At 57.0% G+C, this 19,018-nt stretch overlaps 1 protein-coding gene across 4 annotated transcripts in view; it reads right to left on the reverse strand.

Annotated features, from left to right (window-relative positions):
- ACOT7 (acyl-CoA thioesterase 7) overlaps positions 1-19,018 on the reverse strand; it is a 62,878-nt gene that overhangs the window by 42,495 nt on the left and 1,365 nt on the right. The window contains exon 1 of one of the 4 annotated variants that reach the window (XM_045858788.1): positions 13,753-14,132. The exons of 1 other annotated variant lie outside the window; for it this stretch is intronic. In XM_045858788.1, the coding sequence (XP_045714744.1) occupies positions 13,753-13,913 (161 nt within the window). In that variant the 5' untranslated portion in view covers positions 13,914-14,132. Of the gene's footprint in view, positions 1-738; positions 860-5,274; positions 5,503-13,752; positions 14,133-19,018 lie in introns of those variants that run through there. 2 more of the 4 variants (XM_045858790.1, XM_045858789.1) reach the window with 2 other exon arrangements.

Below are 19,018 nucleotides of genomic sequence, written 5' to 3' on the forward strand. Positions count from 1 at the left end.
CACAGGGGGGCTGGGGCCACCCAGCCCGACCCCAGGCCCACCAGGGCGGGGGGCGGGGGGGGCAGGCCTGCCCTGGGCCCTGCCAGTCCGGGGTGCTTACAGCCCAGGAGCCAGGCAGGGAAGCGGGTGCTCGAGGGGCAGGGGGGCTGCTGATCACACCACAGACGTCTATCTACCTGGGGAGAACTCAGGGCTGAAAACCTTCCCCAAAAGTCTCCCCCTCCCCCGCAGCCTTACAGGGGTCCCGTCCTGGCCAGGAAGGCAGAGAGCCCTCAGCCGGCCCCTGGGTGCTTGATCCTGAGGACACGGGACCCCCCGTTCTTCGGCAGCCCCCGGGGCCACCTGCTCTCTGCGGCGAGTCAAAGGGGAGAGTGAGTGGGTGGAGGCCCGCACCCCACATACCCCACTCCCTGGGTCCCCTCAGGTCAGCTGGGTGCTCAGGACCCATGGGCACTGGCAGGGCTGGGGCAGTGGCCCACCCCTTCCTCCTGCCCCCACCCAGTGCTGCTTCCACAGGCCATGCTGGACACGGGCCATCCCAATGGCTCTGGTGTCCCCCACGAGGGCCGCAGGCTGGGGCTGCTCAAACCCAGCCAGCACCTTCAGGGACAGATAAGGCCCCCAAGGCCATAGGGCACCCCAGGGCCATGTATCTGGGCACCCCGGCTCTTCCCACCCTGGTGCACCCACCAGAGCGCCCCCCCCCCATGGCCACCCCGGAGCTTGCCCACGGCTCACCTGCGGAGCACCCTCCAGGACAGGCCTCGCAGGTGCGCAAGCATCCTCTCCCTCGTCCCTCCAACGCCGGGGCCAGGGGCCTCCGTTCATAAGCGGTGCCCTTTGGACTTGGCCCCTCCCCATGCGTGCACACCGTGCCAAGAATACCCTGGCTCCTCTCCCCCCTGGCATGCCTGGCACCGCTGCGCCCCGGGGAGGGACTGCCCCCCCGCCCCGTCACACCCAGCACTGCCTGTCCCCGCGTGTTTTCTTTTTTTAACCCTAACCCGAGGATGTATTGATTCCTTTTGGACAGACACAGAGGAAGGTGGGGATGAGTGTGGGGAGACAGAGGGGAGGGGAGAGGGAGAGGGAGAGAGAGCGAGAGCGCGCGAGCGAGCGCAACACCGACAGGTTGCCCCTGCATGCGCCCCAGCTGGGGATCAACCACGCGGCCTATTTTTGGTGCACAGGACGGCGCTCCAGCCAACTGGGCCACCCGGCCAAGGCTGCCCTGACCTTTTAAAATCCCTAAAAAGCACGGGAAACACACCCACTGCAGAGACGAGGACTGGGAGGCTGCTGGGCGGCACGGCCTGCCGCTGCAGCTGTGGGCTGACTGCGCGCAGCGCTCACGCCCGCTCTCACCTGCTGTTGCTGCTGCTGCTGCTGCTGTGCGCCTCGGGCTCGGCCCCCAGACCAGCAGCTTCCCATTTTGTTTTTGTCGTTTCAATTAGACTTTATTTCTTTATTTTTAGGCAGAGTGGAAAGGGAAGGAGAAAGAGGGAGAGAAACATCCATATGCGGTTGCCTCTGGAGCACCCCCTGCTGGAGCCCTGGCCCGCAACCCAAGCACGTGCCCTGACTAGGAATCGAACCGGCGACCCTATGGTTGGCAGCCCGCACTCAGTCCACAGAGCCACGCCAGCCAGGGCTACGGTTCCTGTTCTGTGGCGGGCAAAGCGCAAGGCCCGGAGCGCTCACAGGGACAGCCCCAGCCCGGCGGGAGCCGTCTCGCTCGGGGTCCTCCAGCGAGGAGGGCTGCAACGAAACCGTCGGGAGGGGCAGGCGCTGTCCTGATTGGAGCTGACCGTTCCGGGACACGCTGGCGAGGGCGTCTGGGAACCGCCAAAGGCCAGGAGACACGGTGGCACCTCTCCTCCCTCCACGTGCCCACACATCCCGCGAAGGCAGGGAGGCCGCGCCTGGGTTGTCGAGGACGCCAGCCCCGCGGCAGGGGCAGGCAGGAGGTGGTGCGACGGGCACCTCGAGTCGAGTCCCAAAGACCAGCCGCCTCACTGAGCCGTGGGCACGGGGGAGAGGACGGAGGGGCGCTGACTCACTTTTCCTAGAACCGGGGCGGACTCTGCCCCCAGGGCAGCCCCTCCCGCGCAGGAGGAAGCCGGGCCAGGCAGAGACAGACGCAGCCCGAGGGAGAACTCTCCCGGGCGAGACAGCGGAGGACCCGGCCTTTTCAAATGGGCAAGAGACCCGAGCAGGTCCTTCGCCACGAGAGAGGACGCGTGCACATGGGTGACGACGTGGCCAGCATCGTGAGGCGTCAGAAAAACACGAACGGAAACCACCGGGCATCCCTCTGCGCGCCTGAGAACGCCTGGCAGTCAGAGGACGGGGGGTACCGCTCGCTGGCAGGACGCGGAGGGACGGGGGCTCTCCCCGCCGCCGCCGCCGCGGAGGACGCACTGGCCGCCACCCACACCGACCGCGCCCCCCGGCACCTGCCCATGTGCGCCCTCACACGCCCGTGCCCTCACAGAGCCTGGCACACTGACCCTTGAACTCTGCCGACCCGCCCTGCGGTCAGCCGTCCCGGCACAGCAACTTCGGCCCGACCGCGGGCCGAGAACACGGACGGAGGCTCAGACCGGTGTCCCCGCCACAGCCCCCGCCGCCACCGCCGCCAGTGCCCGCGCACAGGTGACCGGACGGGCGGCCACCCATCCGGACGGGGAGCCCCGCTCGGCCACAGAAAGGGACTGACGGACAATCTCGCAGCAGCGTGGGCGCAGGAAGAAGACGACCCCTCCCGAGGGCTCTCCTCCAAAGAAGGGCCGTGCCGAGCGGAAAGGAGGGGCTGGACAGCAGCAAGGAGCTCCCGGGTCCATAAATGCTGCAAACGCAGCCGCTCGGGCGCCTGGGCTGAGGAGACGGGGTGCGGGGTGGGGGGGGCTCCTGGACGCAGGAAGGCACTCTCTCAGCGGGGGCTGCCCGAACTCCGATGACGGGGATGGCCGCACAGGTGCGCACTTGGGTCCCAGTGACCCGATGACTCACTTTAAGTGCAAGCAGCTACAGGAACTACACCCTGGGAGAGCTGCATAGGTAAATAACCCCCCACCCCACCGCCCCCCCCCCCCCCGGTCACCGTCACCATTGTCGCCTGCAGACAGCCCGGCACTGTTGGCAGATGCCTTGGGTTTCAGCTGCAGCCACTGGCACTGGGGCAGTTACTGGGACTCAGCCCATTCCTCTGAGAAGTGGCAGCAACTGCAAGGCAGTCCCCCAGCGGCCAAGCCGGGCCCCATGCAGGAAGTCAGGGCCCCAGGCTCCCCAGACGCCAGCACTGCGGCCAAGGCCCCAGGCAGGGTGGGAGGGCGGCCGCCAGACTGCACTGCTCCCAGGGAGCTCCAGGCGCGCCCCCACCCAGGGCCCGACCTGCCCACGGGGCGAGGCGCCACGTGGCACAGAGCCAAGGCCTCTTGTGCCCACGAGACGGGCAGTGGGGCCCCCGGTGTGCAGGCAAGGGTGGGTCCTGCGTACATCGGAGAGCAACCGAGGCACAGGCCGAGGGCAAAGGTACACACACGCACACAGCCACACCAAGTCGCACCTGCACGGGCTCCCGACTCCCCTGGTGTTAAGGAAGACACCCCCGGAGACACGGGCCTGAAGGTCTGTGGAAGGACGGCGGGCCCAACTGTGACGGGGCCAAGGAGAGGGGAGAGGGGCCCTCCAGCCTCGCCAACGTCCTGGGCACCAACCGAGCAGCCCGCCCTGCCCAGCCTCGCCCACAGGCCGCACCGGCGGGTGCCCCCAGGAGGCAGTGTGGGTGTCCCAGGGCCGGCCGGCCCAGGGGGCAAGGTCTGGGTCCCAGCCGTGCCTCTGTGGCTCCTGCCACGTGCGCCTGAGTCAGCCGCGGCCCCTGCAGGGAGGAGGCCGGGGGCAGGGCTGACAGACCCCGGGGACCGTCACCTCTGGGGCCGTCTCCCACGCTCCCTGCGTCCAGGAAGGGCCCCGGGGTGGCTGAGCTCCTGGGCCCGGCCAAGCGGAGGGGCCAACCCAGACGCTGCTCAGAGAGTCAACACAAGCCTCAGAACACAAAAAAAACGTTCACAAAACACATAGCTGATCATAAAAAAAAAAAAACCCTGGCGTCCAAACCCCACAAAGATCTCGTAAAACTCCACGATAACCAACAACTCAGGACGCGAGCGGGCAAGCGGCGGTCGCTCGCTCTCTCCCTGGAGCCCCCCGCACCGACCCCCGCTCCCTCCGCCTCTGTTCCCTGACCCCCGGGAGCCCTTCCTTCACCTCCGGAACCTGCTCCCGAGCCCACACGGCCCAGCTGGCTCAGTCCTTCTGCCTCCGTGACTTTCTAGAGAAACTTTCGTGTGTATTTGAGTCTTGGCTCTGAATTCTTCCTTTGCCAAACTCAAGCACCGAGGTTGCTGACCCAGGGTCTGACAGCACGCTGGTGCGATTTCGCCACGAGCCATGACTGTGGTATCGTGACTTGGGTTGTCTTATGCTGGCCATAGTGCGTCCACCTGGGACCACCCTGGAGACCCAGGCCCGAGCCCGTGCTGGGCACTAGCAGGGCCTGCCGCACCCCAACAGCTCCTCACAACCAGGGAACTAGGGTGCGCTTTTCTCAGAAATCCAGACCTCCCTGTTCTAACATAAAAGGCCGACTTTTTTCGAAGTTGCCTTTTTAAAAAAAATATTTATTTATTTATTTTTAGAGAGGGAAGGGAGGGAGAAAGAGAGAGAGAAACATCAATGTGTGGTTGCTCGGGGTCATGGCCTGCAACCCAGGCATGTGCCCTGACTGGGAATCGAACCTGCAATGCTTTGGTTTGCAGCCTGTGCTCAATCCACTGAGCTACGCCAGCCAGGGCTAAAGTTGCTTTTTTTTTAAACCTTCAAGGACTGCCAGTCAAGATGGCAGTGTAAGCAGACACGACTCACCTCTTTGCACAACCACATCAGAATTACAACAAAAATAGAGAACAACCATCACTCAGAACCATCAGGAATCGAGCGGAATGGGAGTCTGACAACTATGCGATTACCACCTCCATCCAGTCGGGTAGGAAGGGCACAGATGCAGCACAGGCTGGTCCCTCACCCACGTGTGGTGGGTAAATATTTGGGAGGGATATCTCAGGGGCGAGGAGTCCCAGCCCCATACTAGGCCCCCTGGGGGCCTAGTCCCCCCACAACTTCTGGCCGCAAAAACCAGCAGCAATTGAGTCAGTGGAAGAAACTTTCGGAGCCCCAAGCAGTTCCTCTTAAAGAACCCACACAAATACTCACCTACTCAGACTCACTTCCCTCTGAGCTCCAGCACCGGGGTGGCAGCTGAAAAAGCACCAGTGGTGTGTACAGGGCGAGCTGAAACTCTGGCATCAAGGCGAGCAGAGGCCATTGTCTCTTTTCCAAACCCTCCCCGCACGGAGCCGGCAAGCTGGTGCCATATCTGAGACCCCATCAGCCTGGCTAATGCTGTTGGACACACCTTACAGATCCCCACAGACTCCGCCCCCACCCCCCAAGCTGCTGTTCCACATGAATGGCTGGTCTTGGCTCACGCTGCCCAACTTCCTAACCCTCTCCAACAAGCCGCAGCGGCCTCGCTGAGCCCCAGGCCCGGCACTAGCAGCAGCCGGCCCAGAGTCACAGCTGGGCTTGGCCTGGGAATCTCCACGCCCAGCACAAGCAGCAGCCGTCTAAGACTGCTTTATAGCTCAGGCAGGGTGGCCCCAAGTAAAACACAGGTAGGGGCTGACCTTGGCCTCCACCATCCAGGAAACCTAAGAGCCTGCACACCCAGTGGACAGCTACAGACCACAGCAGAGCACCGCCATCCACCCCTGCACAGCTGACCCTCCAAGGAGGGCGGGGGTTGGTGGTCAGTGGTCAGACAATCCTTGCAGCTGACTGGCCTGGGTGAATCCCTCCCGCTGACCTGCCGAAAGCAATCCAGGCTCACCTATAAGGGGAGGGTGTGCTCAGCCCACATGACAGGTGCACCTCAAGTACCCAGCTTGGGTGATAGGGGAGGCTGGGTCACTGGGCCCTACAGGACACCTACTGCATTAGGCCACACCACCAAGACATGGAGTCAAAGCAGCTCTACCTAATACAAAGAAACAAACACAGGGAGGCTGCCAAAATGAGGAGACCAGGAAATATGGCCCAAATGGAAGACCAGATCAAAACTCCAGAAAAGGAACTAAACAAAATGAAGATAAGCAATCTATCAGATCCAGAGTTCAAAACAATGGTTGTCAGGATGCTCAGGGAACTTAGTGAGGACCTCGGCAGCGTAAAAAAATATCCAGTCAGAAACGAAGGATACACTAATTGAAATAAACAACAATTTATAGGGTAACAAGAGTAGAGTGGATGAAGCCAAGGATCAAATCAATGATATGAAACATAAGGAAGCAAAAAACAACCAATCAGAACAAGGAGAAAAGAGAACCCCAAGAATGAGGATAGTATAAGCCCCCTCTAGGACAACTTCAAGACGTCCAGCGTTTGCATCATAGGGGTGCCAGAAGGAGAAGGGAAAGAGCAAGTAATTGGATATCTATTTGAAAAAATAATTTAAAAAAAACTCCCCTAATTTGGTGAAGGAAATAGACATCAAGTCCAGGAAGCACAGAGAATCCCAAACAAGATGGAAGCAAAGAGGCCCACTCCCAGACACATCATAATTAAAATGCCAAAGGTAAAAGATAAAAAGAGAATCTGTCTTATTGCTTTAAAGACTTTATTTATTTTTTAGAGAAAGGGGAAGGGAGGGAGAAAGAGAGGGACAGAAACATCAATGAATGGTTGCCTCTCACCCCCCCCCCCACTGGGGACCTGGCCCACAACCCAGGCATGTGCCCTGACTCGGAATCAAACCAGCGACCCTTTGGTTCACAGGCCAGCAGTCAATACACTGAGCTACATCAGCCAGGGCTAAACAGAGAATCTTAAAAGCAGCAGGAGAAAAGAAGTTAGTTCCTTGCAGGGAAGTTACCATAAGGCTGTCAACTGATTTCTCAATAGGAACTTTGCAAGCTAGAAGGGATTGGCAAGAAATATTCAAAGTCATGAAAAGCACGGACCTACAGCCAAGATTGCTCTACCCAGCAAAGCTGTCATTTAGAATGGAAGGGCAGATAAAGAGCTTCCCAGACAAGAAAAAAGTAAAGGAGTTCATCATCACTGAACCATTATTATATGAAATGTTAAAGAGACTTGTTTAAGAAAAAGAAGATCAAAACTATGAACAATAAAATGGCAAAAATACCTGTCTGTCAACAACTGAATCTAAAACACAAACTAAGCAAACAAGAAGAACAGAGAGGCATGGACACGGAGAGGGTTCTGATGGTTGCCAGAGGGGAGGGGCGTGGGGGAGGGGTGAGGAGGGGAGGGGACCGGGAAGCAAAAAACAGTCAGTCCAAACAGTCACAGAGCGGCCCTGGGGATGCACAGTGCCGTGTGGGCGACGGAGCAGCCAAAGGACCCACACTCACAACCTGTGGACACAAACAGTGGTGGGGGATGGCCCGAGGGAGTGGGGGGGGGGTGCTGGGTGGAGGGGGGCAACGGGGGAAAAATCAGGACAACTATAACAGCAGAAGCAATAAAAAATATATGTTTTTTAAATCCTTGAGGTGGAGCTAAAGGTTAAGGGTTGAGAGAAACTGGGTTAAAGGTAAGGTCAGATAACGACAGACAGGAGAAAAAAAATGGGCGTTTTTAACTCTGGCTCTTCCACTGGGATCGCTTTCTCAGAGCCTGAACGCAGCCTTTGGCTGGATAAACGTGAGAGTCTGGACTCCTTGGGCTCCGAAGGGGGGGCACGTCCGCCCCCAGCTGGATCTCAGGTATCCCCAGGTGACGAAGTCTCTCCCTGGCGGTGTCAGAGGGCATCCCTCGCGACAGGCAGGAGCCCCGTAGGGGGTAGAAAAAAAAAGAAGGAAATGGGCAAAAGATCTGCACAGACTCCGCCTGGAGAAGACGCCCCCCCCCCCCGCCCTGGGGAGGGTCCGGGGCAGCGGTGGGGCAGGTGGGAGTCACGCTCGCGCGACCAGCCAAATGGGAATCGCTGCCAGAGCGCGGAGCAGTCCCCCCGGGGAGCCACCTGAAGGCTGGCTGGGCGCGGACACTTCCAACCGCGAATTTGCAGGAGCCGCCGCGTCGAGACCATCCTAGGGCATCGAGACCATCCTAGGGGCGGCTTCTGGTAAACCTGGCTCCTGGCGGGGCGGCGGGGGCGGCCTCCGCGTGTGCAGTGCATCCGCCAGATTCGCCCAAACCCTGCGGGGCGCCGCTGGCGTTGGGAAAAGGTCCCGAAGCGCAGCAGGTCAAGGGCGGGGTGACCGCGTTAGGGAAACAGCCAGGTCAGCGGGATGCGCCGGTGTGCGCCCAGGATTCCACCGTTCGGCGCGGGGCGCTGCTGTGGACCGAGGCTCTCGGTTTGGAGCTTACGACGCGGTTAAGGGCTGACACCCCAAGACACAAGAAACGCAGTTCTCGTCGCCTCTGTGCTGCCCTGGAATACTCCCCCGCCCCTTGGGCACAGAAGACGGCCGCGCCAGTGCTGGGGGGGGGGCGGGAGTGGGAAGGGCCGTGGGCCGCCTTGTGAGGAGGTGCCACCGCGAGCGGGTCGGCGCGTTTTCTCGCGGTGCCTTCTCCAGGGGCCTTCGCGGTGCGGGGTGCTGTAGTGTCGGTGCTGTATGACGGAACGAAAGAATCCTTAATGTTGGTGCTGGAGGTGGTCCACCGGGAGCTTCAGCGGAGGGATGCGTGTATTTCACATGTTCAACATACAAATTACGTAGCTGCCATCTGTATACATTTATGGTTGTCACCACTGTTAGTATTTTTAAGTGGTAATTCTGCAAAAATGCATAAGCTTTTTCAAGGATTTAAACACACACAAAAAAGCAGATAAATGTGGGTTTTCTTCCCACTTAGACACGAACTCACCTTTTTTTCTTTTTTAATCCTCACCCAAGGACATTTTTTCATTCCCCCCCCAACCCCGGCTTTTTTTTAAAGAAAGGGTAAGGGAGAGAGAGGAACATTAAGGCAAGAGAGAAGCATCGACTGATTGCCTCCTGTATATGCCTGGACTGGGGCTCGAACCTGCAACCTAGGTAGGTGCCCTGACTGAGAATCAAACCTGCAACCTTCTGGTTACCGGGTGATGCTCCAACCAACTGCGCCACACCAGTCAAGGCCGAAACTCACGTTAATGAGGCATTTTATTTATAATTAGCATATCTTATTTCTATTAGTTTAAAATCATTGTCTTACTTTTGCGATGAAAAATTAAAATGTATAATGTTAAAATATAACACGTGAAAGCATGTTTTCTTAAATTAGTCTTCTTTTCACGTAATTGTCTTCTTATCTTTTAAAATCATGTAACATGACAAATATTTCCTAAAAGCTTATTGGAAGATGTCATCATTTTATCTGTGGGCCTAAAAATAAGCTTTCTTCTATAACACGGCTGCTAGGACAACTCCAGTAGTACTGTGCAGGGTTATGGTGTCATATGCTTTTAATAGGCACAGAGTCCAGATCTCATTTAAAAAAACTGATGACTTTAATGACACTATCAACCTGTACTTGGCAAATAAAAAGATATAAAATGGCACATGTGGGGGGAGAGGAGAGGGTGGAGGTAGAACAGAGTATGGGGAGATAAACTGTGACGGAAAAAATAAAATAAGATAAAGTGGCGTATCGGCTAACTTATCTTTAAAATAATATACTGCTGCCCTGGCCAGGTAGGTCAGTTGGTTAGAGCATTGTCCCGATTCGCCAAGGTTCCGGGTTCAATCCTTGGTCAGGGCACATGCAAAAATCAACCGATGACTGCATTGGTAAGTGGAACAACAAATCAATGTTTCTCTCTCTCTCAAATCAATAAAAAATAAAAGTTTTTAAAAATTAAAATTTTGCTAATGTGAATATGCTTTGGGACAAAAAAAAATCCCCTTGAAAATTAGTTTGTATATTCTGCATTGATAATAAAAGAAGTTTAAACCTGTCTGAGTGTCGACAGTCAGCAGAGAGCTGCAAATTCAAACCGCCACACCCCTCCCGGAGCTGCCGGACCCCAGGACTCGGACCCCGGGACTCGGAGGAGAGTGCGCAGTGGCACAGCAGGAGTCCTTCCTGCTGCCGGCCGGGGGGCACCGTGGCAGTGCAGCCACTTCGGGAGACAGCCTGGCACCTTCCCACAAGACTAAACCTCCTCTCAGTTACTCCTATTGTACTCTATATTCCCTTAATTATAGCAAAACAAATGTAAAAAATTTAGTAGGTACATGGAAGCAATTACAGCAAAAATCAAGTGAAAAAAATTGTTACTGACCAAAGTCCCAACATCTCAGGACAAAAACAGTCATCACTGGGAATGGCCGAAACAAGAACAGCCGGGATGTGCTTCGGAGACTGGGGCCAAGCCGGCCACCACAGGCTGGCTCGTGTCACCGCCTCGGAGAGCCTGGTGGCATGAGGCACATGGCCAGGGAGCCAGCCTGTCATGAAAGGATGCACAGGACGACAATCAAACAGCTCCACACCAGCCCTGGCTGATGTGGCTCAGCGGACTGAGCACTGGCCTGTGAGTCTAAAGGTGGCTGGTTCAACTCCCGGACAGGGTACTTGCCTGGGTCTCTCGCCAGTCAACGTTTCTCTCCCTCTCTTCCTCCCTGACCCTCTTTCTAAAAATAAATAAATAAAATCTTCAAACGCCCACACCAGAGTGAACGCGAGCACTAGAACAGCAAAGAAACACACAAAGAAATAAGTGTGTCATTGCCAAAACAGAAGCCACACACCCTTGAGCATCCGGATCAGTTACGAGGCTACAGTTTCCACCTGCTGGTGCCCAGAAGGTAACAGAATACTCAGCCAGCTTAAGAGGAGGCCGCAGCACAGAGCCTGGGGACTGACTTTTCAACAGGTATATCTCTAGCACGTCCCCTGCCAGTGGCCGGCCTGTGCCAAGACAGTCCAGGGTGGACGGAGCTGGATGAATGGGAAAGCACCCCTGGGCGTTCTCCAACCCCCTTGTATACCTCAATTTTTAAAAAGGAGACAAGAGGCCCTGGATGGCGTAGCTCAGTGGATTAAGTGCGGGCTGCGAACCAAAGTGTCGCAGGTTCGATTCCCAGTCAGGGTACATGCCTGGGTTGCAGGCCGTGACCCCCAGCAACCGCACATGGATGTTTCTCTCTCTCTTTCTCTTTCTCCCTCCCTTCCCTCTCTAAAAATAAATAAATAAAATCTTTAAAAAAAAAAGGAAAAGATAACCCGCTGAATGGAAGAAACCCTTTATAAAGCATACACCTGAGAGGAAACTTGTATGCAGTACACCGTATCAAAGGAACTTACAACTCAGAAATAAAAGGACAAGTAAACCAAGTGAGAAACAGGGCAAGGGTCTGAAAAGACATCTCCCCAGAGGTGTGTGAATGGTCCGCAAGCTCACAGATACTCAGTGTCATGAGTCATCCCGGAAAATACAAGCTCCAACCGCAATGAGACACCGCTCCCCACCCACCAGGATGGCTGGAATCAAAAAGACAAATAATAACGCCCCGGCTGGCGTGGCTCAGTGGATTGAGCGCCGGCCTGGGAACCAAAGGGTCGCCGGTTCAACTCCCATTCCGGGCAAGCGAGAGGCAACCACACACTGATATTTCTCTCCCTCTCTTTCTCCTTCCCTCCCCCTTTGTCTAAAAATAAAAGACACATAAACATATTTTATAGAAAGACAGTAACAACCAGCGCTGCTGAGGGTGTGGGGAAACCGGGAGGCCCTCGTGCTGCGGGCGGGGAGCGGAAGGGCACAGCCTATTCAGAGAGCAGGTCTGGCAGCTCCTCCAAGGGCTGCGCAGAGGGTGAAACAGCCGGCTCCGCGGCAGGCGGCCTCCCAGGGCGGTCGGACTGGACGGTGCAGACCTGGGCCAGTCACGGTGGGGGGTCAGCCTCAGGCCCGTGACTACTCCAGGGGAAGGTTTCACACTAGCCCTGCCTGTGGTTCCTGTGCACCTAGGTCAACAAACCTTCGGGGCGGGAATTTTTTTTTAATTTTTTAAATTTTATTTATTTATTTTTAGAGAGGGAAGGGAGAGGGAGAGGGAGAGAGAGAGAGAGAGAGAGAGAGAGAGAGAGAGAGAGAAACATCAATGTGCGGTTGCTGGGGGCCATAGCCTGCAACCCAGGCATGTGCCCTGACTGGGAATCGAACCTGCGATGCTTTGGTTCGCAGCCTACGCTCAATCCACCGAGCTATGCCAGCCAGGTGGAAAAAAAATTTTTTTAAGATTTTATTTATTTAGCTTTAGAGAGAAGGAAAGGGAGGGAAAAAAACATCAACGTGTGGTTGCCTCTCACATGCTCCCCACTGGGGACCTGGCCCGCAACCCAGGCATGTGCCCTGACCGGGAATTGAACGGGTGACCCTCTGGTTCTCAGGTCAGCATCCAATCCACTGAGCCACGCCAGCCAGGGCATAAATTTAAAAAAAATTTTTTTCAATTCTAGAAAAAGGAAAGAAAGAAACTGTAAAACCGTCATTCTCAAGACCCTTTGAGATCTTACTCCTCGTCATATATCACCAGTTTGATTCAGATAAACATGATCATTCTCTCCAGTTTGGATGTTTCTCATCTTGATCCTGAATTACCACACAACCCAGCAATTTCATTCCTGCGTAAACTGTTTATGTTCTTTTTTTTTTTTCCTTCTCACACCAACCAAGTCTCTGAGCCCCCGTCTCCAGCTGGGTGGCCCATAATTCACTGCGGTTTTGACCCCACACGACTGCTCCCGCCTGGATGGCAGTCAGGAGTCCCGGAGCACCTGCGCTTCTGCCAACGCAGGTGTCCGTCTGGGGTGCCCCCCCCCCCCAGCGGCCCCTGCTCAGGCAGGTCGGTTCCCGGGAGCCATCACCGCGGCGGGCACGGCGGCGTCCCCTCGGTCCCGCTGGGGCAGGAGACGAAGACGGCGCAGGGAGAGCTCCGAGGCAGCGCTGCTGCTGCTGCTGCTCCCCGGAATCGCGCGTCCTGGTTGCCAGGAAACGCCTTGCAACACTGACGCAGGGTGGATGGCGAACTGAGACAGGCAGCAGGAGGGAGACGCGCCGCACCCAGTGACTCTGCAGCGCCCGGCCTGGCCGGATCCCAGCGGCGGGAGCTCCGACATCACAAAATCCCCATGGTAACGGGAGGGGGGTCAGCCCTCGAAGGTCCCCGTCTCGGCCGGCCGCGCACGCTCTGGGAAGGAAAGCCTCAGAAACCGGGCTTTTCATCCTGAGGCCCGAAAGGCTGGAAAGGCCCACGGAGCCCAGAGGAAGGAGCCCATTAACACCTCTGGGTGTTCACAGGGCCCCCCCTCCTGCAGCCCCCAGAGCCGGCACCACCGTTACCCGTCCATCAGTACGTAGCTGCTCCACCCCCACCCTGCCGCCCGTATCGGCGCTCGGAACAAAGGCCCCGAAGAGCTCGCCACCCCGGCCTTTGCCAGCCAGCACGTCCACCGCCTTTACCCTAGTGGCCCTGAACGTTTACCTTTCACACGGCACCTCCGCCCGCCCCCCCCGCCCCCGCGTCCCCTCCGGAGCCGCCCCGCCCCCCGCAGCCTGCCTCGGCAGAGTCCGAGAGAATGTATCACCAATAAACCCTGATTGCAGGCGAATAGCTTTGCTGATCTGTAATTCTTTTACGACAGTGGCAAGAAGACCCAGGCCTCTCCCGGAAACACTACCTTCCAGAGACAACGTGTCCAGACTTGCTTCTGGCAGCCGGAACAGGAGCCCACCATCTCCGGGGTGACCCGGTGCAGCTCCCGAGTGCAAAACATTTCCGGGCAGGGGCCTGCCCACCCGCGAGCCCAGGGAGGCAGAGAACGCGGGCCAGCAGCCTCATCGAGAGGGGCCAGCCTGTTACCAGTTCACAGTTCACAGCACAAGGCTCAGCAGCCCCACTCCAGTCCCCGCCGCGGGGGGCCTCCCTACTGGAACGTGGCAGGTCCCCTCCCCCAACGTCCTCCCCAGCAAGCCAGCTCAGTGATTCCAGGAGGAATTCTTCATGGAGTCGCCTCAAGTCACAGCCCTGCCCTCTCTCTCCTAAGCAAATGAGAGAAGAAGCAAGCACACCCAAAGGCAGTCGGTGAGTGTGTGGAGGAAATGGGCAGGGCTGTGGGCAACACCCACCAAGGCTTCCCAAGCCAGGTCCCTCCCCTCCATGGGGGGTGCTTCTGTGTAATGCAAGCACAGCCTGAGTCTCTACCTGCATCCCCGCACCCCCCCACCCCCGCTCCCCACATTGGTCTCCTAAACACAAGGCCAGCCCCCACGGGGCAAAGTGCAGGGCCAGGCTGCCTCCCCCACCCAGGCTCCTTTGTTTTAGAGACCTGGGCTGATTTCAGACACTGACCCTTTGAGGCCCTTGTTTTTTCTCTTCCCACCTTGATGTCCCCACTCTTAGGTTCAAAGCAGAATCCGGGGCCCAGCGCAGGCTCCGGCTCCCAGCTTCCCCTCCTGCCCCCAGCACCCCACGGAGTGGCCCCAGGTGAGCTGTGCAATTTCCAGATCCAGATAAGCCTCCAGGTTTCCTGGTGCTGACTGCAAGCGGCACCGCGGCCAGCCGTCATGTCATACGAAGCACAAGGGTGGGCCCAGCCGCAGCCCTGGTGTCGGACAGGCTGCGACAACGGGAGGCAGCAGGCCTCGGGCACTGAGAACAAGGCCCGCCCCTCCCCGCCCCAGGCTGGAAGAGCTTCCCACAGCAGGGGTCAGGAGGGCTGGGAGGCAGCTGCAGCCCCGGGCTCCCGGACAGCAGGGCCCGAGAAGAGGGGGCCCCCCGGGGGCCCCCCCGCAGCCCCCCACTCCAGATAGTGGCTCTCCCGATGCCGCAGGAGCTGAGGCAGCTGCTGCGTGGGGGGGTCCCGGAGCTGACTTTCATTCTCTAATTGTGGAAAAACATCAGAAATTGACCAGAGTAGAAGAAAACAGGAAATGACTCCCCAAGCCCCACCAAAGAACCCCAAGCCACCGACTCTGGCTCCTCTCTGGCCCCACCCGCTCCCCCACTCCACACGCGTTCGAGGGAAACATCAGACACCACAGCTTGCCATCCACACATGTCCCAGCCTTCCCTCTACAGCACAGGCGGCAAATGCGAGGCCCGGAGGCTGAATCCCGCCGGAACCTTTTTTCTACCCGGTCCTCAGAGGACATTGGGCCCTTTGAAGGCAACCACGAGGCTGATGTGGCCTGCTCCCCCCACCACCACTGTGAAAATGAGTTTGGCACCCCAGCTCTAAAAGGTAAGGACTCCTTTTAAAACCAGAACCACGGAACAATTACCCGACCTGAAATACGATACGAATCCCTACAAATCCCATAATATCATGAACTATCACGGGACTACTAGTCAAGTTCCCTCGAATACCTAGTAAGCACTTTAAAATCTGCATTTTGGGGGAGAGGGGTATAAGGGGACTAATGGGAAAAATATAAAGATTTTTTAAAATAAAGATTAAAAAGGTTTTGTTGACTTTCTACTGAAGTATAACATGCATGTAGAAAATCTGTATTTGTAACAAGCTTCCTCAATCATTCAGCCGTAAGTATCCAAGGGTCAAGGGTAGAGTGGCCACGGAGGGTGACTATATAATTTATCCAGCTCCCCAGGACACCTCTGGGAGTTAAGGAAACAGCCAAGTGGACAGGAGACAGACAGTGTGGTCACCCTGGCTCCACCCCACCTGGAGAGTCCCCGCCCTCAGGAGAAAGCAGCCTGTGGCCAACCGAAACCTGGGAGCTGGTCAGCTGCGGTGCCAGGCCAAGGGTGATGCCAGGGTGCTCGGCCCACTGACAGGGAGACGGGACAGTGGACGAGCACGGCCTCCCAACCACAGGCTCTCTGGGCTGCAGAGATGGGTTCTCACCAGGGGCCCCCACAGCCCAGTAGGAAGGGAGCCAGCACTGTGCATCAGTTTACGGAACGTTCCAGAATTCTGGCTGCAAATGTGGTTTCTGGGAATCAGGCTCTGTGTTGTATCAATTCCACTGTAAACCCAAAGGCAGAGCCCCAAGCGGGGAAAATGCCCCCCCATAACGCACTAAAATTAGGTCCACAGCACCAGCACTCCCTGGCACCTCCACGAGATGCCACACACTTTTCTAGGCACTCACAGGACTGAGGACCCTCGCCTCAAGACACACCCTGGCTGGTCTGCCTCTAAAAACACCCACAAGCAGCCCTGGCTGGTGTGGCTCAGTGGATTGAGCGCCGGCCTGCAAACCAGGGAGTCGTAGGTTCAATTCCCAGTCAGGGCATATGCCTGGGTTGTGGACCAGGTCCCCAGTTGGGGGTGCACGAGAGGCAACCACTCATTGTTTCTCTCTCTCTCTTTCTCCTTCCTTTCCCCTCTCTCTAAAAATACATAAATTAAATTTAAAAAAATAAAAAGCAAATTGAGCATACCATTCATTACAGAAAATTAAAAAAAAAAAAAAAAAGCACCGGCAAGCAAAAGATAACTTGCAGACCACGCACATCTACCTACAAATACAGGATTCGGTGTCGCCTGCCCTGGGCCGTGTCCAGCCTGCCTCCGTCAGCTCAGTTGTCTGAGAGCTGACCTCGGTCCCCAAACGGTCCCCAGACAGAGCCCAACTTCTTAGGAAACCTTTGCCCCCGGAGACCTACCAGGAATTCCAGTTTTTAAATTCTTCCACATACTGCACTGGCCCATAAGGGAGGGGCCGGACACAGGAGGCTAGCTATGTTTACATTCAGATACATGTAATTGAACGCAGCCAAGAATTCCGTTTCTCTGTGTCTGGCCACATTTCAAGCTCCCGCTGGCTCCGAGCGGCCAGTGGCTGCCCTACTGGGCAGCACCGACAAGGAGCTCGCTGTGCGAAGTTCCAGCGCAGCCCGCTGCCCCGCCCACACCCTCCCCGCCACCTGCGACCGGACACACCCTGTCAGGACACACCCTCAGGGGACTCCGAGGGGGGCCCCGCACTCCTGCCGAGACTCAGCTGCACAGCGGAGTGAGACCGTGCGTGTGGGCAAGAGCAGTGGGCCGGGCACCAGGTCACCCGAGGGGAACGACCCTCCAGTTGCCTTCGGTTGCAGCCTTCTCAGCCAAGCCTTCACCCTCTGGGAGCCCCATGTCCCCCCCACCCCCGCCCCTGCCATAAAGGGACAGAGCGGGGACAAAGGCCTCTGCTGGTCCTCCCGGGCCTGACCTTCTGAGCTCCACAGGAAAAATGTAACTTGCTAACTAAATGTTAATTAATATCACCTCAAATGAACCAAAGGATAAATGCTCTTGTGAGACTTCAAACGCTGTCCCCAGACCTGCGCCGGTTGGGCTGGACCCAAAGGAGGGAACAGTGCCACACAGTGGCGCAGCTGGCCAAAGTCCGGGCTTGCGCAGACAAAGGGCTCCCTCTGCGAGGCGCTCTGCCACGGCCCTTTAATCCTCACAGCGACCCTGAGACGGGCACCACGATTATCCCCGTTTCACAGACGAGAAGCGGGAGGCCCAGGACGGTGCAGGAACATGCCCGAGGCCGCACACCTGCAAGAGGCAGAGCTGGGATTCGAACCCAGGCTACCGGCCGCCTGGGCCTGTGTCCCACTTCTGAGACAAAAAGAGTTCCCGTTTATTGACAGCGTGCCAGTGATCCTGCCAGGCATGAATGCACTTCTTTTCTTCAACACTTAGAACAACGCACCAGAAAATGGGGGCACAGCAGGGTCAGATGGGCAAAGTGCAGAAGGTGAATTCGAGTGCAGGCCTGGGACTGCGAGGCCGGCTCTAACTCCTGCCTCGCCGGCCTGGGCAGCCCCTGCCCCTTCAGCGCCCCCTCCCACCCACCGAGCATGTGACCACTCGCAATCGTCTTGGGTGGTGGGGGGGTTTGGGCGTCCCCTCCCCGCCGACCTGTGAAACCTCGTAAGGCCAGAACCAAATGTTCCAGGTCCCTGCCCCTTCCTCAAGGGGCTTTGCTCCTTGGAGGTGTCCAGTGAAACGTGTTAAATTCATGGGCTTGGCTGTCCTGGGCCAGGAGGCTCCTCTTTCAACACAGGGTGTCAGCTCAGATGTCCTTAAAGGGCTCCCCACCCTGACGTGTCCGCGCTCCCCAGGTCTGGGGTCACGAAGCCCGCTCCTTCGGACCATGGCCCTGCCTCCTCTGGCAGTTGTGCTGGGCACCTGAGGCTCACCTCAGCCAGGTACGCTGCCCAAGATCCCACAGCCAGGCAGCCGCTCAGAGACGATATGCAGTTACAAACGTGCAAGAAGCAGCTGGAAAGCACAGTGGGTACGCAGGCCTGTGCACACACAGATGTATCTGAAGCTCCCAAAAGCTTCTATCACCTGTTAGAAGCTGGAGGGGATCTTAGACTTATTTTTTAAATTAAACGTATCGAGGTAACATCAGTTAATAACATTACATAAATTACAAGTGTTTTTTTTTCCTTTTTGTTTGATAGTTGTTATTGTTTAAATTAAATGTATTGGGGTAACGCTGGTTAATAACACTATGTAAGTTTCAGGTGAGAAGCTGGTTTTAAAAAAAAGACAGTAGACCTGCTGTGTATTATCCTGACGAGGTAAATAAAAGCCCAGCCTTCCCCGAGCAGACTGAAATCAGTACCCTCTTCTGTGGGCAAGCGCAGTGGAAAGAACGTGGGGCCGGAAACAGAAGACCCGGGAGGAGCTGCCCTGCGGCTCTGGCGGCCAGACGACTCACAGAAGCACTGGGTTTCCTCCTCCCACGGCAGAGGGGCCGCGATCCCTGCCTCCTTCCCGGGAAGGTGGACACACCCGGTGAGGTGAGGGAGACACAAGACCTTCGCGAAGGATGAACCTCAAGGTCACCCAGCCAACAGGAGGCAGAGCCTGATTCCAGGCCTGTCTCTCTCCAAATATCAGTTACTCCTGTTCTTTTTGCCCCAGGAACTCGGAGTGGGTGGGGTCAAGACAGCCACACAGACCGTCACAAGGT

Source organism: Phyllostomus hastatus, unplaced genomic scaffold (genome assembly GCF_019186645.2).
Source record: "Phyllostomus hastatus isolate PE091 unplaced genomic scaffold, TTU_PhHast_1.1 phas_scaffold_182, whole genome shotgun sequence".
In the NCBI taxonomy this organism is placed as follows: Eukaryota; Metazoa; Chordata; class Mammalia; order Chiroptera; family Phyllostomidae; genus Phyllostomus; species Phyllostomus hastatus.